This window comes from Mesocricetus auratus, unplaced genomic scaffold (assembly GCF_017639785.1).
Source record: "Mesocricetus auratus isolate SY011 unplaced genomic scaffold, BCM_Maur_2.0 Super-Scaffold_100707, whole genome shotgun sequence".
Classification (NCBI taxonomy): domain Eukaryota; kingdom Metazoa; phylum Chordata; class Mammalia; order Rodentia; family Cricetidae; genus Mesocricetus; species Mesocricetus auratus.
Genome location: NW_024429269.1, coordinates 13636717 through 13658290, shown reverse-complemented (window position 1 = coordinate 13658290; position 21574 = coordinate 13636717). Strand labels below are relative to the sequence as shown.

Here is a 21574-nt window from a genome sequence, read left to right as displayed (position 1 = left end):
TTCTCAAACAAGCCAACTTCATTTCTACTTGGGGTCCTTGTCCAAGAGCTCAGTCTGTTGGGGACTCTCTGCCATTCATGGCAGCCTTTAGCAGACCCGCCCTCAGATTTTTCTCAGCCTAGTGAAAATTTTTCCTTGATTTCCTCATCTCCCTTTTAGAGGGTTAGTTCCATGACAGACTTCAACTGCTTTCTATTTCTCTATGCTTACACAGACACAGTCCGTTCCCTATAACCCAGGCCAGCCTTACATTCAAGTAGCTGAGAGTAGCCTTGAGTCCTCCTCCCTCTACCGCCCAAGTGCTGGGATTACAGGCATGTGCCAGCATGCTAATAAATATCTTTCAAATGAGCGAGCCCTGGGAAAACCCCTTGGCTCTGGTTCCTAGTCAAAGGTCTTCTTGCTTTCCCTGGCACACATCTTTCTCTAGTGCATTCCAGATCCAGACTGGTTGGGACACGCTGAGTCAGGAATTTCCTTGGCTGGTTGGAAGATAGTAGCTCCTTTGTAGCTCTCTCCTCTCCAAACTGGAGATAAGTTCTAGTAATCATGGTTCTAGCAGCTATTAAAGTATTTATAGCACGGTCTTGGTAACAGCTAAAGACATTTACCAGTATCTCACTTCATCTCACAGTATTTGTATTTAGAGCTGAGGAAGCCAAGAAACACTCAAGGTTTAAATGCACCACTGAAACTAACCAGGCTCCAAAGTGGTGGGAACATCTTAGTTGATAGAATGATAGTCTAGCATGCATGAAGTCCTGGGCTCAGTTTCCAGCTCTGCATCGATGGGGATAGGTTCGTGCTTGTAATCCCAGTACCCTAGCAGTAGAGGCAGGGGAATCAGAAGTCCTGGCTACATAAGTCCTGGCTACATAGTAAGTTCAAGACCAGTATAGAATACATGAGACCCTGTCTCAAAAAAAAAAAAAGAAGAAGAACAAAATTGGTGTGTGTAGATATAAAACAGGCATAATTAGTAGTCTTCAAAGAGCTAGGAATCAGAAATTGTGAATAAGTTAGAGCTCCCACCTTCCTCAAAATTATCAGTTCCCTAAGTGTCCATCTAACTCCTCTCGCACTGTATGATGGATGTCTAATATTCAGGCCACACTGTGTCAGAGAAAGGGTGAGGGGTGACCTCTTTTCCCTTGGGCCACTGTAACCCTCACCTCTTCCCAGATTTAACACGGGCCCTTAGTCCAGGTGCCCCATAGCCTTCAAGACTACCCCACTTCCCTCCTCCTTCAGGGGGTCCAGCATGGTAGAGTCAGAACCTTCAAGGAATTCTTTCTGAGCAGGATTGGTATGCTAATGAGATGCAAATAAGTACCTGGTGAAGGGTTGAAGGGAGAAATCTAAGGGAAGGGAAGAAACAGGGCGGGGCTCAGGGCGGGGTGCAGATTTCTAGTTGAGTGGGTAGCCATGGCCTTGCTGGAGAAAGGCCCTGAGCCTCCTTGGTGGGACAGAGGGAGGTAAGTCTGTTGGTTTGTGAGGGCTCAGTCATTCCCACAGGTTGGACCCCAGCTGACCTGATAGGTGTGTGCTTTGTCCCACCTGGCCTGGCTGCAGGACAGCCCCACTTAAAGTATTCGCTCCTTCTCAGCTCCCGTCAAAACGCCACAACACAGTTCTAATTTCTAAGGCCCGATTCTCGAGACTAGAAAAGGGCCACTGACTGAGGTTAGAAATCAAAGGGGCCCTCGGCTTTCGGCCAGCCTCCCGGTGAGACCCACAGCAGCGCATGGTAGGTCAGCTGGTGGCTGTTTAAAATTGCAAATCTCTCCCCTACCTTCCAGCCTACCCCTCCTCTTCAGGAAAACATTTCAATTGCAAATGTATCTGCCGCATACACCCCCTACCTATTCCCCTGACCCTTTCTCCTCGGTGTTTCTCCTGTCACACGCTATTTATTAGACTTGTGGTGAGGGTGCCCACCAACTTTTAACCCTTCCATTTCCCTCTCTTCCTCTCCTCTCTCCGAATCTCCAACCTCCCTCCCCCCACTTCTTGACTTTAACTGGATTTGACACCAAAGCCTCTGAAAGTCAGAGCCCACGTAACCTGCTACCCTCAGGCCACGATTCGCGCTCACTCTGTCCCACGGCCATTTCTTCCCGTGGTTCCCGGCATTTCTTAAGGGCAAGTCTCACGGGAGGGCAGAGAAGAAGCAACTGTCGCAGGCCGACATTACAGCTCAGGAGTGGGAGAGAAGCGGCGGGTGTTCTGGAGGCGGGGGACAGTGGAGGACAGGGCTGGGCCTCTGCAGAGCGGAGGGGCCGCCGAGCAGGCAGTGGCAGCGGTGTGATTAGAGCCGAGATTGATGCGAAGGGGCGCCACAGACGGCAGAGAGAGTCAATAAAACGAGAGGATCACATTAGAGGCGACGGAGAGAGCTTTAAATTACAAGGCTGCTGCCACCACGGGGGGTGGAAGGAGGGAGCCCTGGAGCCAAGGGAGGGTGGAGAGTTCTGAGGGCGTAGTCGCCCCTAAAGATGGATCGCCGGCTCTACAAAGGCCCTCCGTCTCGGGAGCTCCCTGGCGGCTTCCGTCTCCCCTCCCGCTCTCACGCTCCAGCCCCGCACCAGGGTGAGACGGCGAGGAAGGGATGCGAGACGGATGTGGAGAAGCAGGCCCTTTTTTTTTTCCTTCCAGGAATTGTCACCTCCCTTCCCACCTGGCTTTCCCGTCTGCCTGTTCCTAGGGAAGAGACGCGTGGAAGTGCTTTCAAAGCGCGGCAGGAACTGCTGTCCCACAAACACACGCCAGGCAGTCATAATTACTGACCTAACGGGGGGGGGGCAGAGATGGGGCCGGCAAGGCGGCCAGGAGTCAGGGCAGCAAGCCTCGCGTTAGGACCAGGGAGCGGAGGTGAGAGCAGGAGGCAGAAACAGAAGGGGCTTGGACTTGAAGTTGCGGAGAACACGTGGAAGGTCTTCAAGGCAAGCCCTGAGACCCTGCAAGGCGGGAGACACCCAGAGAAGAACTAGCGCCGGGGGTGGGGGTGGGGGGGCGGCAGAGTACTGAAACGCAGTCAACCCTCACTGACAGGTCAGGGAGCCCAGGCTGGCCCACAGAATTGGGTGGAACTAGGAGGAAAAGAGACACCACCGCTCCCTAGTGGTCACAGAGGGAACGTCGCCAAGCCCCAGATTCCCCAATAAAAAGCACAGGCAAAGCCTGCTCCTGAGACCTCCTCCGGCTCAGTAAAGGACAAAGGTTTTGTGGCAAAGTCTGTCAGAGAGCAGCATTACATTTTCTTGAAATCTGCTTACAGTGATTTTCACATCAGCTTTCCCAACATGTTTGCCTTCAGCCAGACTTCCCTTAGAGTCAATTCACGATCTCTCACTAGGAGTATCTCAGTGCTGAGTAGCTCCAGCACTGAGATACTCCTGGTGAAGAGCATGGGCTGAGATCCAGGCCGACCAAGATCATGCTGGCTCCACCGCTTGCCAGCTATCAGACTATTTCCTCGAGTGGAAAAACTGGAGTAATGACTTGAGGCCCCGAGAAGGCAATGTAAGTGAACTGACCGATCATGGCCTGGGTATCAGTGAGGTCCATTCTTTACCTCCTGAGGTGGCTGAGCACAGGGACGGCAGAGCACAGGGACTGAGAGAAGGCTGGCACCCCCCTGCTTCGTCTCCTGATGTGGGCCGCAGGGTGCAGAGATCAAAGCCCGCTCCCCAGCCTCCCACTTCACTTGTTTCCTTCCTTCCTTTATTTTGTGAGACAGGATTGTGTTCTAAAGCCCAGGTTGGCAGTGGACTGACTACCCATGATCCTTCTGCCTCAGTTTCCCAAGTGGGATTACAGGCCCGGGCTACCATACTTGGCTGGCAGAGTTAAGTCTTACTTGGCCTTTGTTTATTATGGTGGTGCTGGGGGTTAGACGTGGGCTTGCATGTGCTAGGCGAGGGCTCCATCTCTGGGTTCCTCGTGCAGATCGTACTTGGCTGCTGGGTCTGGAGCTGCTCATTACCTCAGAAAAGGAAGGGGTAGCTTTCCTGAGCTCACCCTCAGGCTAGGTGAAGCAGCCAGCACCTAGGCCCTATTACAGCCCCTCTCCGCATTTGCTTTTCAATGGATGCCTTTATTTTTGTGGTTGTAGGCACAGAACCTAGGCCTCAAGAGGCAAGCACTCTCCCAGAGCTACACATGCAGACCTCTTATTTTAGTTTAAAGGCTTGTTTATCATTCTTAATCATGCCTGTGTGTCTGCCGGTACCGATGGAGACAGAGTCATCAGGTCCCCTTTGGATCTGGAGTTGCAGTTGTGAGTTGCCACTCTTGGATGCTGGGAACTGAGTCCTCTGCAAGAGCAGTAAGTGCTCTCAACTACCCCCCACTTTTTCTTGAAACACGGGGTCTCATCACGTAGCCCTGGAACTCTCTCTGAAGACCAGGCAGCCCCTCAACTCTGTGAGTCCTGCTGCCTCTGCAGCTCAGGGCTAGAATTAAAGATGTGTGCTATCATGCCCAGTCAGCTCCCCTTGATTTTATTACTATTTTTGGAAGAGAATTTTAACCTAAAAATATGTTTTATTTACTGTGTGTGTAGCATACTCAGTGTTGGCTAACAGGCTTGGCAACAGGTGCCTCTATGCACCGAACCATACTACTTCCTGGCCCTTTTTCATTTTCTGAGCTACAGTCTGATCAGGTTGCTCAGGGTGGCCTTCAACTCAGTCTGTAGCCCAGGTAAGCCCAAGACTTGTGCTTCTCCCAAGTTCAGAGATGGCAGGCCTGTGCCGGGCAAGGCCCAGATTCCCTCACATCTAGAATGACAGTTTCTCCCTCTCTAAACCTTTCCTTGAATTTAAAAGGAAAATGACAGTGCACTATCCCAGCTTCCATTTTGATCCCACCTACCTTTCCGACTGCTCAATCCATCCTCATGAATATTTGAGAAGTGCTTACTTTGTGTAAGATTAATTTTTTCCAGAAGAGAGGGGGAAAATGAGCACAGAGGAAAGCGGAGGAAGCAAGCAGAGACCGCACTACAGAGGACAAAGACAGACAGCTCAGGTGGGGAAGAAGAGGCAGAGCATCAGGTGAGGCTGCGCCTTGGTTTGCATATGTAAATAGTGCATCTCCTCCAGAGTGGGTGGTGGGCTGTCCCTAGAGAGAGGAAGGCTAGGAGGAGGCTATTTTACACCTTGCCAGATTCTGAAGGTGGGCTTGCGGGAACCCAGTGAGATGTCAGGAGGAAAGTGGAAGATTTAGAGGATGATGGATGTGGGTGGGAAGGTGACAGGCATGGAAGGGAAGTTGTAGGCTGAAGCAACACGCATTAACATGTATGAGGGATTTTGGGGTGTGTTCACTGATAGCTGTTTCCTTGGTGATTCAGATGTTAGATGTCCTTGGACACTAGCGTAGGGCTGCTCTGGTGTACAAGAATGTATGACCATTTTTTAAAAACTATGTGTGCTTGTACGTGTGTGTGTGGTGTGTGTGTGTGTGTGTGTGTGTGTGTGTGTGTGTGTGTGTGTGTGTGTGGTTGCTGGAGCAAGCCAGAGGGAAGGTGTCAGTTCCCCCAGGTGCTGAAGATCGAGGCGGCTGACAGCTGTCCAGTGAGGTACTGGGAACTGAGCTCCGGAAGAACAGCAATACTATTCACTTGTGAGCCATCTCTCGAGTCCCTGTGTGTGTGTGCACTAGGACCACTGGCAGGGCTGTGTCCCACATGCCTCAGGCTTGGATGGTTACAGGAAGCCAGCCTGGAACCTTTCTGTAGGAGCACTTACAAGTGAAGGGGCAGAGGCCAGTGCCCTTAAATCATTCACCATTCTACTTGATCCAGGCTTAGGGTATCTCTGGAAGATTCTTTCAGTTTGGAAGAATACCACTGTAAGGTCTGTTTATGCTTTTCTGGTTCTTCAATTTGATGAGAGCTTGTGTGATGTAATAATGTCATTTAAATATTACTGCAACAGCTTTGCCTATAATCCCAGCTACTCTAAAGACTGACACAGAAAGATCATAAATTTGAGCCTGACTGGGCTACAAACTGTGGGACCCTGTCTCAAAATAAAAAATTGCTAAGCAAAAGGCTGGGCGGTGGTGGCACACACCTTTAATCCCAGCACTCAGGAAGCAGAGGCAGGTGGATCTCTGTGAGTTTGAGGTGAGCCTGGTCTACAAAACTATGCAGAGGAACCCTGTCTTGAAAAAAAAATTGCCAAGCATGGTGGTGTACGCATGTAATCCCAGCACTCAGGAGTTAGGAACAAAAGGACTAGGAGTTCAAGCTCAGCCTTGGCAACACAGTGTTACATAGGAGCCTGGCTCAAAACATCAAAAATACATAAACAAAAAATATGTAGAAAAAGGCATATATACATAGCTCAGTGGTAAAACACTTGCCTAGCCTGTGTGAGGCCCTCATTCAATCCCAACTACTACCAAACAAATAAATCACATTACAATAACGACTACCGTTTGAATATCTCTATTCTAAAAATCCAAAGTATGGGTGGGTGTATACTGTAATAGAGTGCTTGCCTTATATATCCATGGGGCTTCGGGTTGATATTCAGTACTGAATGACATAAACAAACCAAACCCTCCTGGGCTTCGTGGCCCACGTTTATAATCCTAACATTCAGGAGGCTGAGACAGCAGGATTGCCGTGAGTTGAGGGCAGCCTGAGTTACATAGTGAGTTTAGGCTAGCCTAGGCCTAGCCTAGTGTTAAGTTATTTGTAAGAAACACACAAATAAACCAAAATGTTTTTTTGTTTTTGTTTTTTTGGTTTTTCCAGACAGGGTTTCTCTGTATTGTTTTGGAGGCTGTCCTGGAACTCACTCTAGACCAGGCTGGCCTCGAACTCACAGAGATCCACCTGCCTCTGCCTCCTGAGTGCTGGGATTAAAGGCGTGCACCACCAATGCCTGGCCTTGGAAATCGCAAATACTGTAGAAACTTCCCTCTTCCTTCAGGGGCTGGGGAGACTGCTGTCCTTTTAGAGGGTCCCAGTATCCATTTCAATCCTCTGTGCTGAGTTCCAGGGGCTCCAATACAAGCATCCACACCCATGTGCACACAGGCATATACATCGCTGTGAGTTCAGTGATGGTCTAGTTTAGACCAGCCAGGGCTACTTAAGTGAGACCCTATCTCAAAACAAAAAACAAAACAAACTTCCAAAACTTAAATGTGCAAACCAACCAATTTTCCCTTTGGTTAATGTTAGGCAACTCAAAGGCACTGGCAGGCTTGCAGGCCTCTGAAGATGGGCTCCACCCCCCATTACCTTATGAGAGGGTGGAGGTATCAGAACCTTGTTAAGGGCCTTCTTGTTCAGAGGAATGGGGTCTGGGTGGAGATGAGACACTCTGATTTGCCTTAAATATTAGAATTAAATATTAGAACATTTCACACTCTTGCCCTCTCCCCTAACAGTCAATCCAACTTAGTCCGCCAATCGCTTGGCCAGGATGCCAATTGTTAGGAAAGCTGATTCACCTGAAGACAAGCTAACGAAAGGGAGGCAGTAACTACCCCTCCCTTCCATGCTACTGGACTTGAGAGTCCCGGAAGCCTTCTGTAGTGCAGTTGCTTGCAGATGTCTGCACTGAGCCTGCCTGCGCTCCTGAGTGCTGGCTCAGAAGTCTAACTTTTCCTTTTCATTCTTCTTGGACACCTGCCAACATCCTAAGCACGCTTGCTCTAACTCTCTGGGCTTTCCTGCTGCTTCCTCTGAAGTCCTCCAATACCCACAGCTGCTTGCAGAGCTATGGCTGATCTAATGGTATGACTTGCTCCTCTTCTCCATCTCCTTCTTAAGATTACCCAGACCTTCAGCCTGACCTGTCCTTCCTCTCTCACATTTTAATGAAAGGCCTCAAGCTTCCTTTTAAGGCCATTTTGCCCTTTCCTTCCTTCCTTCCTTCCTTCCTTCCTTCCTTCCTTCCTTCCTTTTCTTTCTGGGTTTGTTTATACACGGGTTTCGCTGTGTAACAGCCCTGGCTGTCCTGGAACTCACTTCGTAAACCACGGGGCCTCAAACTCACAGAGATCTGCCTGCCTCTGCCTCTGGAGTGCCGGGATTAAAGGTGTGTGACACCACTGCCCAGCTTAAATTTTTTCCCCCAAAGACAGAATGTCATTGTGAGCTTTGGTTGACTTGGAATTCCATATGTAGATCAGGCTGGCCTTGAACTCATGGAGCTCCAATCTGCCTATGCCTCCTGAAGGCTGCAATTAAAAGGCCTGTGCCAACACAGGTAGCTTTGCTCTTAAATTCTTCTATTAGTGACACCAAGAATCTATAAAAGGGAACAACCTCAATTCCCCAGTAACACTATATGTTTAAAAGATATATATGAAACATGAGTTTCATATTTAGACTTCGGTTCTCTAAGATATCTCCTAAGTGTGCTGTCTCTGTCTCTCTCTCAAATTGAGAAGAGATACTCCACCTGTAGCTGTAGTAACTACAACAGCCCTTTAACATAGTGTCTTGTATATGGTAGACAGCATACAACCACTGAGACATTCCTAGTCACAATAGCCAACATCTTTAAACATTTGCACCATGTGGCAGCTCTGGCAAGTATGGCAACACTGACCCCCTGCTGCTGTCTGACAGCAGCATAGACACTTCTTCATCTGTCTACAGACATGGAAACAGAGAGGAGGTCAATACATTTTGAAGTCTCTTTTATAAAGCAGGACCTTGGAACAGCAAGATGGCTCAGTGGGTAATGGCACTTGCTGCCAAGCCTGATGACCAGAGTTTGATCCTTGGGCCACACATGGTGAAGAGAGAGATGACTTGTGTGTGTGTGTGTGTGTGTGTAGAAATAGATGTGTTTGTGTGTGTGTATGTAGAAATAGATGTGTGTTTGTGTGTGTATATGTGTATGTGTAGCCAGCATGGTTGTACACACCTTTAGTCCCGGCATCCAATCACCAGGGAGGCAGAGGGAGGTGTATTACTGTGAGTTTGAAGCTAGCCAGAGTTACATAGTGAGGCCCTGTTTCAATGATGATGTTGATAATAAAGTAAGATGTGCTTGGACCTTGGGTGGCCCAGCCACAGGGCCTCTGCTCTTGGCTAGCATACAGTTTGCAGAGGACTTTTGTTTGCTCTCCTCTGTGTAACAACCCTAGCTGTCCTGGGACTCAAAGAGATCCACCTGCCTCTGCCAGAACACTCTGTATGAGAAGTTGGGGGCTGAGTAGGGCTATTTGAATGATGTCTGTTTATGTCTCTTCAAGTGCAGAGTTGGAGAGATGGCTCAGCAGATAGCTGTGGTACAGGCTACACAGCCTGAGTTTGATCCTAAGAACCCACATAAAGGTGGAAGGAGGGAAGTGGTGCCACAAAGTTGACCTCTGACCTCCATATACACTAACAAAAAATAATTTTAAAAAAAGTTAAAAGTCATGAATTCCATCAAGTAGAATGATGTTACTAAGAGAAAGAAAGGAAGGAAGGAAGGAAGGAAGGAAGGAAGGAAGGAAGGAAGGAAGACTTGGACTTGCAGGTATAGGACTGTCAATACCCCATCACCAAAAGAAAACCCAAAACTCACAGCTGTGTAGTCAGACAGACCTGGTGTTGGAGTCCTGTCCTGTGTGGCTTAGGCCTCAGTTTCAGGTCTTTTCACACGTGATAAAGAATGGCAAGTAGTATGTCATGGAGTTTCGTCCCCCTTTTAGACTAACACCTTGGACAGTCAATAAAATAACCATCACTTGCTATTCACATGCCTAATTTCCCGATGGGGGGGTGCAGGAAATGACTGCTCTTTGACTGCGTGTGGCAGGTGGGGTAGGCGCCTCTTGAATGTGCTACCTCAGGCAGGCACGCCCTAAAGGCCTGAGGCTCACACCTATGCTGGCCCTACCTTTCCATTCTGCATCTTGTGGTCTGCTGCTGTGTGCCTGCAAGTGCTTGGTGGCCGGCTGGCGGCTGGCAGAGTGTTTGGGGTGGTGGTAATTACTAGGATGGCCCGGCCCTAATGAGTGTGATCTCGTTACACTCTTGCTGCTTCTAATGGAGCTAACCTCATTTCACAGCCATTAGAGATGGAGATGAGGCCCCGCCCACAGGCCCCACCAGCTGCAGCTTTCAAAGATTTGGCCACGCTCTGTCCCCTGCTCCCCATTCTAGCTCACCTCTCCTGTCAGCCCTCTCCCTCGTCTTCCTCCTGGGCCCCATTGTTCTTTTCTGCGCCCATCTCTCTCCCTCTCTCTCCCCTTAGGTTTCTCTCCGGTCTCCATCTCTGGGCTGCTTTTCTTCCGCCATTGCCTTGCACACGGTGTCTGACTCTGTCCTTCACATGTCCTCCTCTGCCCTCTCTGGCACCTTCCCCTGCCCTTCGCCTCTGCCGCCCTCCCCCCCCCCACATTGTCCTGTCTGGCCAGAGGACAAATCTCCCGGGGAAGCCAGCAAAGACAAACAAAAAGCAGTGACTTCATTATGTTGGTTAATTTGCCACTTCAGTCCCTCCCATAAGGGTCATAACCGGCGTGGCTTGAACTCAGGACTGACCTGGAGCTGAGTTAAGACCTTGATGTTTTCACACATGATCCCTCACCCTCCCTCCTCTCGGGCTGTCTCCCTTGGACTAGACGGGTAGGGAAGGGTTCAGACTACCCCACCCTCCTCCTCTGGGGTTCTCCCCCCTTTTTCATGCCAAAGTCACTTCTTCCTCTGGAAGAGGCCTGGGCTGGCCTCAGACTCCCTACACAGCAGAGGGTGGCCTCGAACTCTCAGCTCTGCTTCCACTTCAAGCGCCGAGGTGACAGGCACGGATGCGCCGCCATGCCTGACTGTCCAGCGCCTTTTTTTTCTTCTCTGCTCTTTTCTCTCCCACTCTCCAGTGCACTTCAGTCCCTAAAGCACCGGGCACCACATGGTCTGAGGAAGCCTGAGGTGGAAGAAGAGGGCTGTGGCCTGGGAAGGCCAGTTTTCCAAACGGGATGAGGCGGCCAAGGAGGGAAGAGGCTTGGGGGAGAAGAGGGGAGACCGGAGGAGCAGATTGGAGGTAAGGGGCAGAGGACCTTTGGCTTGTATGGCCAACAAACAAGGGATGATATTTAGAGTATGGAAAGGAATTTACTCCATGTTTTCTCTCTGAGGAAACAATCCAATCCTCGGCCTTCCTTCGTTAAGAAGCCAAGTGATGGGCAACGGACTGTTGATCTTTCGCTCAAACCCAGTCTCAAAGGGAGATGGTGAGGGTAGTTAGCTGGGCCTGGAGACTGCACTGGGGAAATGTCCACATGTAACTAAAAATTATGGCCCACGCCGGGCGTTGGTGGCGCACGCCTTTAATCCCAGCACTCGGGAGGCAGAGGCAGGCGGATCTCTGTGAGTTCAAGGCCAGCCTGGTCTACAGAGTGAGTTCCAGGACAGCCTCCAAAGCCACAGAGAAACCCTGTCTCGGAAAAAAACAAAACAAAACAAAACAAAAAAAAACAAAAATTATGGCCCACATCATCCTGTCTCATCAGCTCGGCACTTCAGGACGCTATAGACCCTATGTGCACATGCCTTGACACTATGGTCTCTAGATGGTGTATGTCCCCATGCATGCAGCATTTTGGTAGATGGCCCTGTTGAGAATTTCAAGACCTGAACTTTAGCTCTAAAGTAACCCTGTATTCCTGCCCAAATTCAGCAGGAAACTCCAGTTTTCTCACTTGCGGGGTGCCGAGCTACCTTGGTAGGAAACAGAAAAGAAGCTGAACATAATGCTACATGCTTATAATCCCAGGATTTGGGACAAAAGATAAAGAATCCAAGACTCAGGAGCCAGAGGTAAAAGTATCACTGTTAGTGAAGGCCAGCCTGGTCTTCATAGCAAGTTCCAGGCTAGCCACAACTATACCGCAAAACCTTGTCTCAAGGAAAAAGGAGGAAGAAAGGAAGGGAGGAAAGAAAGGAAGGGGGGATGGGAGGGAGGAAGGAAGGAAACTTTTGACGTCCCCATTCTACCAGTAAGTTTTAACACAGGAGTATATCCACCATCTGGACATCATCTCCAAATCTTCCACCCCTGCCTCTCGGCCGGGGGTGGGCAGAAAAGGGACTGGTAGGCAGTTAGTTCATGAGGCTTTCCCAGAAAGCAAAGGGGCCCTGGGAAAGCGGGTGGTGGGATGCCCGAAGCTTAGTGTGAGGAGTCTGAGAAGAAAGATGGAAAAATCAATGAAATGAGTTTCTAACAGTGAGGTAAAGGACCGCCGTGTCGACAGCTTGTCACCTGCTGAAAATATGAGCTGTCCAAGTCTGTGTCGGCTGCTGACAGCACACTGGCTGCCACTGTCCTCTCCCCTCACCCAGCCCCACCGCCTGCTGCTACTGGGCCTTGCTTTTTACAAGCCACACTCTCTCTTCCTCGCCTTTCCGTCAGCTTTCTTAACTCTTCCAGGGTCATCAGCCCTGGTTTGATACACCTTTCTCCTGTACGGCTTCCTTCTGTAGCTTCACTCTGAGACTGCAGTGAGCTCTGTATCGTGATTTTCTTCAACAACGGGCAGTCAGATGTGAAGGTCTTTTCTTACATGGTTGTTTACACCAAGGTCTGGGCAGCAGTGAACTCCTCTCTTATCTTCTGACCCACCTGGCCAGTGTTCGAGTCCTTGTAACCACTTTGAGACAGGTGTTTTACGGTGGGCCTGGTATGGATTTATGAACTTTTGTGCTCACTGTGTATGCGTGTGTGCGTGTGTGCGTGCACACCTGTGTATCTGAGCATGGCTGATTCAGTTTTAGCTTCATGACAGGGAATGGGGTGGAGATGCTATTTCAGATTTGCCTGCTCTTTGAAAACACCCTGGGCTTGTCCTGGAATCTGCTTCTCTATGCTCCTCTGCATCTTCCCTGGGTTCCAAGGATGGCTCATTCACGGGGTTTCTTCACATTATTTCTATAGACTTCCCTGGTCTACCCTGAGAGTTACTCTGGCTCCCTTTAGCCCCTAACTCGGTCTCTCTTCTCTACCCCCAGGTCTGCTGGTCATTCCCTCTCATTTCTGATTTCCCAACTTAACTATGTATGTAGACTGAGGTCTGAGAGATAGGACAGGAGTCAGGACTCTCTGAACATTTACTCAACGGGTATTTATGAATATCCATGTGACAGACACTGCCAAGTGTTACAAAACAATTCGAAACTAGAGGTAGGCATGGTGGCTCAGATTTAAAATTCCAGAACTCAGGAGACTGTAGCAGGAGCATCTATCTACTCAAGTTCCAGGCTAGCCTGAGCTACATATACAGTGAGACCCTGTCTCAACCCCCAACCCGTTCTCCCTGCAAAAAAGGAAGAATGTGATTAGAAGCAGCCTCTGCTCAGAAAGCTGACCAGCCTGTATCTCCCACTCTGGACTCTCAAAATAAAGGGGCCTTTCATCTTCAGTCAAATATCACTGTGCCCGCTGGTGTTTCAAAACTCTCCACATTCTCTCAGGTGGCATCTACACTGCCACTGCTCTGGTCCTCTGGGTCCCCAGCCTTGCCTTTCACTCCTAGACCCCAAGCCAGCTCTCCTTCTAGTTCACAAAGCCTCTTTCCTGTTCTGGGGCTGCCATCTTTAGCTCTCTTCCTGTTTTCCATGCTCTCTATCCCAACATCTCCACCTCGGTGCTCACTGTCTCTTGAGGTCACTTCCTCTGGCTTTTGTCAGGATGTAGCAAGCCTCAGGCACTCACAAAGTAGTGTGTGACAATTGTCCTGAGCTAAGAATGGCTGCAGAGAAGCTAAGTCACTGCTAGAGACAGGAGTCCCACAGACATGACTCCATCCGGCCCCCGTGCCACATGAGACGCAGAGGGGCAAGGTGTTCCTGTACGGGCCTCAATATGGTAGCACCAGCTGCCTCTGACATCATGGGGGAGGGATCCTGTCAGGTTGCCAAGGCAACCCAGCAATTTATGACATCAGACGCTTGAAGTCTTTGGTTCTCAGGGGGCTGGGAAGATTCAAGTTCCTGTCATTTGAAGTAAATGGGGATTCTACTTCTTCATCTCTTTTCTGTGTTCTCCTGGCTTGGCAATAAAATACAAAGTGACTGATGAGGCTGATGGAATGAATGCTGGCGAGACTCTCTTCTGTCTCTTCATCTCTGTAATTTCTTTCCTCATAAGCATCTCTTTTAGGGCCCAGTGATAGTCTGCTGAGCCATTTTTTGCGAACTGCTCACCCGCTGCAGAGCTGTCTCTTGGCCGTGGCCCTGCTGTGTCCTCCTCACACTGGAGTCATCTGTCTCCTTTGATGCCCACCTCTCTCCCCCCTTTCCAGGGCTCTGATCTGCTTCAGCACTCCTGCCTTGGCCGTCCGCTTAGCGGCTCTGTGCCCCTCTTTCCCACCTCGCCTCATCCCCTAGCTCTTCCCTTCCCCACCGCCACTATACTAATGCCACACGCCTTGTCGACTCCTCCTGAGGAGTAGTCACCTTTCTCTCCCACTGTACAGCGATTAACTCATATTCACTCAATTACATTTCTCAGTTTTTCATTAATCGCTCCTCAGTTCCTCCCCTTCCTTACTCATCCGGAATAGAGTCTCATCATTCTCTTTGGCCACACGTTTCTTTAACCCTTGTGTTTACTGAACCTGCTCTCCCCTTGCCTCCATCATCTGCCTACAGCTACCTCGTTTTCATCCTTTGTAGCTCTTGGGGTTTAGAAAAATAATGGTGGGTTTAAAGCCACGATAAACTCTCCAAGTTCTTTATCCACGTTTACCATCTTTAGACTGAATGAACATATAGCCCTTGCATAAGACAGGTTTTCTGAGAATAACAAATAACAATAAAGAATGTTGCTAAATCCAAAGAGAATAATAGCAGGATCCCATGAAGAAAATTAACTAAAAAGTGAAGAAAAAGCCACTGATATCTAGAATGAACTAAAAGAATGGGGGCAGCCCGGGCAGGGTGGAGCTAAAGAGCATCCCCTTACAAAATTAAAGTTGACAGTTAACTGACATAATGGAACTGACGGATGAAGGAGTTACATGCCCCTGGAAGCCCATTACATTGATTTTTTGGCCTTTTTATGTGCCTTCACAAAACAGAAGCCCCATGTCTCACCCATCCCTTTGCTGGTGGCATCTTCTGCTGCTAGGGTTAAAATGCTGGGTAACAGGATATGGGTTAAAAACAAAAACGAAAAACAAACAAAACCAACTTTGGTTGACCAAGGAGAAGAGGGAACAAAGATGGAGACTATGAAAGGGAGCTCATCAGATAAAGGGTGTGAAGCAGGGTGAAATAACCTGGTGGGATAAAAAGATGTATACAATGGCAGAGTGGGGGAAGGGAGGAAAATCAAGTCAGCAAGGATGAGGTTTGTGGTGGAGAGGTCCTGGAGAAGCAGGAGGCACAGTGGAGACCCAAAGGCACATGGCGCAGTTCCAAGGCTTCCCTGCTGGAGGTGAACAGGAGGCTGTCGAGCCCATACCGAAAGGGCACTGGAGTCATTAGGGGTAGACACAGCCATCCCCCTACTTTTCAGGCCCTGACCATAGACTACCACAATCATGGCTGATAAGCAAACTCCAAAGTAGCTGAAAAGGCCACTGTGGTGCAGATAGACCCTGGAGGAGAGCCGGGGAGGACGAACAGTAGTCAGTCTAGGCGTGACACAGGGACAGGGGTAAGGATCACTCCCAAGTGTCAGTCAAGACAGCGACACAGAACTGGATAGAGATGGGGTGGGGAGCCAAGTGAAAAATGGCTCAACCACAGATGAGTGGGGGCGCAGGCACAGTGAGAAGCGTGGTCCAGAGCTCAAAAATGACGAGGGGCACAGGAGAGCCGCCGCGGGAGAAGCAGGGGGAGAGCGGGTGGAGAGTCGCCACGGGAGAAGCAGGGCAGGCACGCTTCACTGTGAATGGGGCTCCCCTCACCTACTTCAGGCAAAAATGAACATTAAAGGTATCCACTCCCCCTTCCACCCCGCACCCCGGCGCGCTAGCCCATCCATCAGCCTTCCTGCCCGGGTTTCTCCCCATCCCGCAGCCAGCTGAGCTCCTCTGTGCCGCAGGCCCCTCCCGGCTACAGCTCAGAGCTCTGGCACTCACCCGGCCTCCCATTCCCTCCAGGAACCCCGCTCCTGGTCAATCTCGGCGCGGTACGTCTAGGCTGTCGCTACCCGGTCTGTCTGTGTGGCCCATATCTTTCCCTTCTCCGTTTCTCCACCCCTGCCTCTCTTCTCCATTCCGGATCGCACGCCCTTTCTCCCCCACACTCCTGTCCCCTTCTTCCCGGCTGTCTGTCGGTCCGCGTCCCCTCCCCCAGCCCCTTCCCGTCCCTCTCCGTCCCCTCCAGTAGCAGTCTCCCAGCGCCTCCTCTCTACTCGATCTCGAGATTCGAAAGAGCATGGAAGGGAATGAGAGTGAGAGGCAGAGGGGGGGAAAAAAAAGAAAAAAAAAACCCAACCCAGCAGCATCGGAAATCGATGCACTTACACCTCAGCTGGAAGCAGGGACGGGAGTCGAACCGCGGCCGCCAAGCAGCGCGAGGCGGGGAGGGGAGGGGGCGGCTCTTGGAAGGGACTTCTCCGATGTGTTGATTCCTTTTTTGCCCCTCCTCCTCCCTCCCTTCAGCGCTCGCTCCGGGGCGTCGGGGACGGAGATGGAAAAATAAATAAATTCACGGCGGTGAGGGAAGTGAAAGAAAATAATCAATGCTATTTGGCTGCGGCTGAAGTGTTTTCCCGGCTTCGTGAGTGGGTTTCCATTGATTCACCCTGGGCACTGGCTTGCTCCCTGTCTCCTCCTCCTCCTTGCCCTCCTCCTTCTAGCCCTCACTCCTCCGCCTCATTCACTGGCTGGAGCCGAGGCGTCCCACACAATGGAATAATCAATACCCAGGCGCCCGGGGCAGCCCCACTGAGCAGGTGCAGCGACCCGCCCGCCGCAGTGCATGCCGGGAGCTGTAGTCTCCAGGCCTCCGCCCTCCAGAGACGGCTAGCGCCAAGTCTACCCGCGTCCCAGGACGCAAAGACCGGGTAGGAGCGAGGATCTTGGGGCGGGACAAGCCAACCTTGCCATCTGACTTCTTCCTTGACTCGGGCGCTGGGTCTAACCTATTCCGGCAAAAGGGGTAGGTCCCTTTAAGCACTCGTCCCCTCCTCTTTCCAGAAACTGCGTTTTGTTTTAAGTCACTATCAGAGCAAGCTGCCCAGCAAGCTGTCGGAGGTCCATTACTATTTCACCCCCTTCTAGCCTTATCATTTCCCCCTTGGCTACTAGAACCTTCTCTGTCATAGCAAGTCTCCCTCACTACCCCAATTGGGTAGGGAGAGGGAGGTTCTCTTTCTCCTCTTCAGTTTGTCAGCTCGTCAACCCTTTATATTCTAATCTCTAACATTCTAGAACAGTTTACAGGAGTCCGTTTTATAGTAGAGGAAACCAAAGATTACGGGCTCGGGATTGCATGGCACATGGCAAATAAACAATAGTACCATTATGCAAACCTCAATGGCCGGACTCCAGAGCCCAAGCTAGCTGCTATGGCATATTTTTTTAAATGACAGCAACAGCAAAGACTCCTGAAATTGAGAGTGGGGAAGAAACCAGCATCTTTCCTACCATGTAACAGCTGAGTTTGCTAATGAATCTTCAATCCTATAAGTGGGAGGCAGACCACTGAGACTCGGGGAGGTGGGTAGCATGTCCAAGCAATGGTTACTGAGTAGAGTGGTCGACTTTGAGTTTTGCTGCAGGGTCCAATACAGAGCAGATGAGAAGAGTTGGGGTCTGGGACATTTCCTCCCCACGCAGATCTTTGGCTTTACTTTTCAGTCTTGTTGACCCATAAAGCTGTGATATTTTCTGTGTTCTGTAAGATCTAGCCCAGTAGACCAGAAGCAGCAGTTTCTGTAAGGCCACCTCATGTTTAAAATGCCATGCCTGTAAACCAGGGACCTCCCCCCCCTCCCGTTTCTATACACATAAGGGCATAAGGGAGCAGGTGTCACACTTGTCACTTATCCTGGAAGCAAATCTAGAAGTTCACAGTGTCCTCCCTCAGAGGCACACACAAAATTAAGGTCTATAAATACGCTACAGCGTTAGGGTAAGGCTAAGGGTCTGTCTTTGTTCTGGAAGCAGACTCTGGAGAGTGACTTCTATGTCTTTCTGTGTTTACTTTTGCTTGTTTTTGTGTTTGTCTTTTCCAGACAAGGTCTCACCCTTAGCCCAGGATGGCCTGGAAATCAGTGTGCAGCTCGGGCTGGCCTCAGCCCTCCCTGATGCTGGAGCTACAGTTGTGAGCCTGGCTACTTCCCTTACTCCTGACAGGGGCAGCTCAAGGGCCTCGGGAAATGAGAAGGCTTAGTCTGGCACTCATTCGTGGCTTCTTTTCAACCTGCCTCTCAAGCCCTCATCTGCTCAGATACTGACGAGGTGCTGTAGCTAGCCTTGGGGCCTTTACCCAGGCAGCTACTCATCCACCTAGGTCTACAGCAATCAAAATCCATTACATTCTTTTCTCCTCCTCCTTTTCCCCTTAGAGTTAATAAAAAAAAAATCAGTGTTTTGTCTGTAGTACCGGAGGAGTCCAGAAGAGGGCGTCAGATCTTCCTGTGACTTAGTTAGACAGGTGTGTTTGGCCATTTAAGTGCTGGCAAGGTAACCCTAAAGGAACAGCAAGTGTTTTTAAGTGCTGAACTGTCGCTCCAGCTCCCCCATCACATCTCTAATTCACATTCAAAATACCACTTCCTCCGCTGATAGAAAGCTTCCCACTCACCTTTATCCTAAACATTCGTAGCCGTTTGTATTAGATCCCCTCTAAATTCCAGGGTAGAGGGAGGCTCACACGTGTAACCCAGCACTCCGTCTAGAGAGGATTAGGAGTTCCAGGCTAGTTTCAGTTACGTGAGATCCGTGTGTCAAAAAATAATAAGGCATAAGAAGCATTCCAAGTGGCTAAACTGGATTACTTCACTCATGCTCTACCCCGTCGCCCTGGCCAGGCAGCCCTCAGTGGGCAGCCGTGAACTACGGTATCCGACGGGCTTGTGTCTGATGGGTTAGGCCCACCCACAGTCACGCCGGGAGGGGCTGGGGACTGGAGCCTAAGCTCCTAGCATTCTGCTCTTCACGTTGGCCACCCCCAAGTCCCCGCCGGTTAAGCTTTAGGTAGAGTCCGGCTGGCTAACACTAATTGCATGCTTCTGATCACCATAGCGACGGGTGGGCACGAAAAGGTGAGGCGGCCCTTTGGAACTACATCTCCCATCATGCTTCAGGCCCAGGGTGCCAGGCTCACGCTAAGGCTCGAGATCTTGGCTGATACCCGGGCTCCAGGAAGGATCCAGGGATGAACGGCGGGCGAGAGGATGTTCTCGCTCCTCTTGCCTACCGGGTTGGGTCGCACATAACCTAACAGACCTCTCGGGCCTACCGCCATACCGGTCTAATATGGCCGCTGGTGCTAGGACCGGACCCGCGCGTAAAGGGCCTGGGCCAAGGTCCGGAGCCGGAGATTTCTCCCGGCATTCCTCGCGGGTGTAGCGTGGGTTCCCTTCCCCCATTTCCGGGTCCCTGGAGAGGGAGACCCCGGGGTCTTGAAGAGAGTTCTGAGGTTCAGCTTGGTCGGTCCTGTGCGAAGAAAAGACAGGACATCCCGGGCAGTGGATGCAGGGAGAAGATGTTGAAAGGTCACCCGCATCACGGCCTGCTTTCTAGGGGGCCTTTTGGGTTGAAGTCACTATCAGTACTAGGATCTGACTGGACACCTGTCACTGTTGCAGCACGCCGAAACCTCGAAGTAGAGCCTTTGACCACCGAGGCAGAACTCTGAGATAGTGTGTGCGCCTCTTAAAGTTCACCCAGGACTAGGGGGTCTCTGCTGAGCACACAGTGAATTCTTTGCAAACTTGTGTTGCAGGTAACATGGCTCAGGGCTTGATTGAAGTGGAGCGGAAGTTTGTTCCGGGACCTGACATGGAGGAAAGGCTGCAGGAGTTGGGGTGCACTCTGGAGCATCGGGTCACCTTCCGAGACACCTACTATGATACTTCTGAGCTAAGCCTTATGCGGTCTGACCACTGGCTGCGACAACGACAAGGCAGTGGGTGGGAGCTCAAGTGTCCTGGAGTAGCAGGCGTCCCAGGACCCCACAATGAGTATGTGGAGCTCACATCGGAATCTGCAATTGTGGCCCAGCTCTTTGACCTGCTGGAGGCTGAGAAACCAGAGATGGCCGGTGTGGCTGCTGTCTTGCATCCATTGAAGCTGCAAGAAGTGGCTAGTTTTATAACTACACGGAGTTCCTGGAAGCTGGCCTTATCTGAAGGCCATGAACAGGAGCCCCTGCTCAGAGTGGATCTGGATTCGACAGACTTTGGCTATGCTGTGGGTGAGGTAGAGGTCATGGTGCATGAGAAGGCTGAAGTGTCAGCTGCCCTAGAGAAGATCTTCAGCTTCAGTAGACTACTTGGTGAGAGAGGCAGACCCTTCTGTGCACAGCAGTATGCTTGGCGAGGGAGACGAGCTGTGTGATGCTGTCCCTGCTTCTCCTTAACCTCACTGGTGGAGCCATCCAAGTGACAGAGTAGTGAAGAGTCAGAATCATTTTATTTTCCCGAGACAGGGTGTCTCTGTGTAGTCCTGGCTGTCCTGGAACTCACTCTGTAGACCAGGCTGGCCTGGAACTCACAGAGATCTGCCTGCCTTTGCCCCCTGAGTGCTGGGATTAAAGGTGTGCGTCACCACTGCCCGACTCAGAATCACTTTTATAAAGGAAATTTCTTGTAGCAATTTTCTCAAAGAGCCAGTTTGTTTATACTTCCATAAAGTCATTTTCTATTTTATAGTGGCTAATTTGGATTTAATTCTTGTCTCCACTCTTTATCCTAATTATCACCTCATCTAATTCTCCTAGTTGTGTTTATCAGGCCTCCGCTTTGTTCCTTTCCACAAGCTTCCATTTTCTCTTTCAACTTCTGACATCCCCATTATTCCCTTGTCCTTTTCTTGGGTCTTCTACATAAGCCAGGCAAGGCCTTAAACTTGTGATCCACCCCAGTGCTGGGGGTACAGGTGTAGGTGACCACACCCTCTTGACTATGCTTTTGGCTTGAAGTAAATATAAGAATGTTCTATTTGTGTGAGGCAGGGGGGTGCTATGGAAGATTTTTCTGTTTCCATGCCTAGCTCCGCTATAGACAGCTCATCCCAACACTGAAGGGTTTATATACCCTGCTGGTCCTGACAGCCCCGGAGGGCAGAACCTCCTTAGAAACCACACTTGGCGTGTCCTGCTGTGGGCCAGCATGCCGTGTCCATTAACAACACCGGCAGTAGGCAGTTAGAAGGGAGATCCCGGGAACAGAACGCGGCAGCTCCTGCTCTCCTTTATTTTCCGTAGCGTTTGGTTTCCTTCTGTGTCTCACCGCATGTGCTTCATTACTGAGCTGATGAGCTTTGGCTTGCCTAGGTGGGCTTGAATCTTGACTGGGAGAGAGGGGTAATAAGTGAAATGAGTTGGTTCCCCTGTCTTCATGGCATTTCTCACTGCCAGAGGAGAGGCGTGTCACACAACCAGTGCATGTCTGGGGTCTCACCTCTGCAGGCCAGCAAGGGAGGGAGGCTTAAG

The 21574-nt window shown here is 50.5% G+C and overlaps 2 protein-coding genes across 12 annotated transcripts in view; one reads left to right on the top strand and one right to left on the bottom strand.

The window, feature by feature from the left end:
• Zfhx2 (zinc finger homeobox 2) overlaps window positions 1-16831 on the bottom strand; it is a 33089-nt gene extending 16258 nt beyond the window's left edge. The window contains 1 exon segment of the mRNA XM_005085579.4: window positions 16435-16831. The gene's annotated coding sequence lies outside the window, so the exon portion shown is untranslated.
• Window positions 1-21574, top strand: part of Thtpa (thiamine triphosphatase) — a 45972-nt gene that overhangs the window by 22650 nt on the left and 1748 nt on the right. For 2 of the 11 annotated variants that reach the window (XM_040740493.1, XM_013124884.3), the window contains 2 exons: window positions 10843-11006; window positions 19865-20416. In XM_040740493.1, coding sequence (XP_040596427.1) covers window positions 19870-20416 — 547 coding nt within the window. In that variant the 5' untranslated portion in view covers window positions 10843-11006; window positions 19865-19869. Of the gene's footprint in view, window positions 1-6904; window positions 7760-9345; window positions 11007-16902; window positions 17072-19034; window positions 19182-19229; window positions 19784-19864; window positions 20417-21574 lie in introns of those variants that run through there. The other 9 variants (XM_040740494.1, XM_021236265.2, XM_040740495.1 and 6 more) reach the window with 9 other exon arrangements.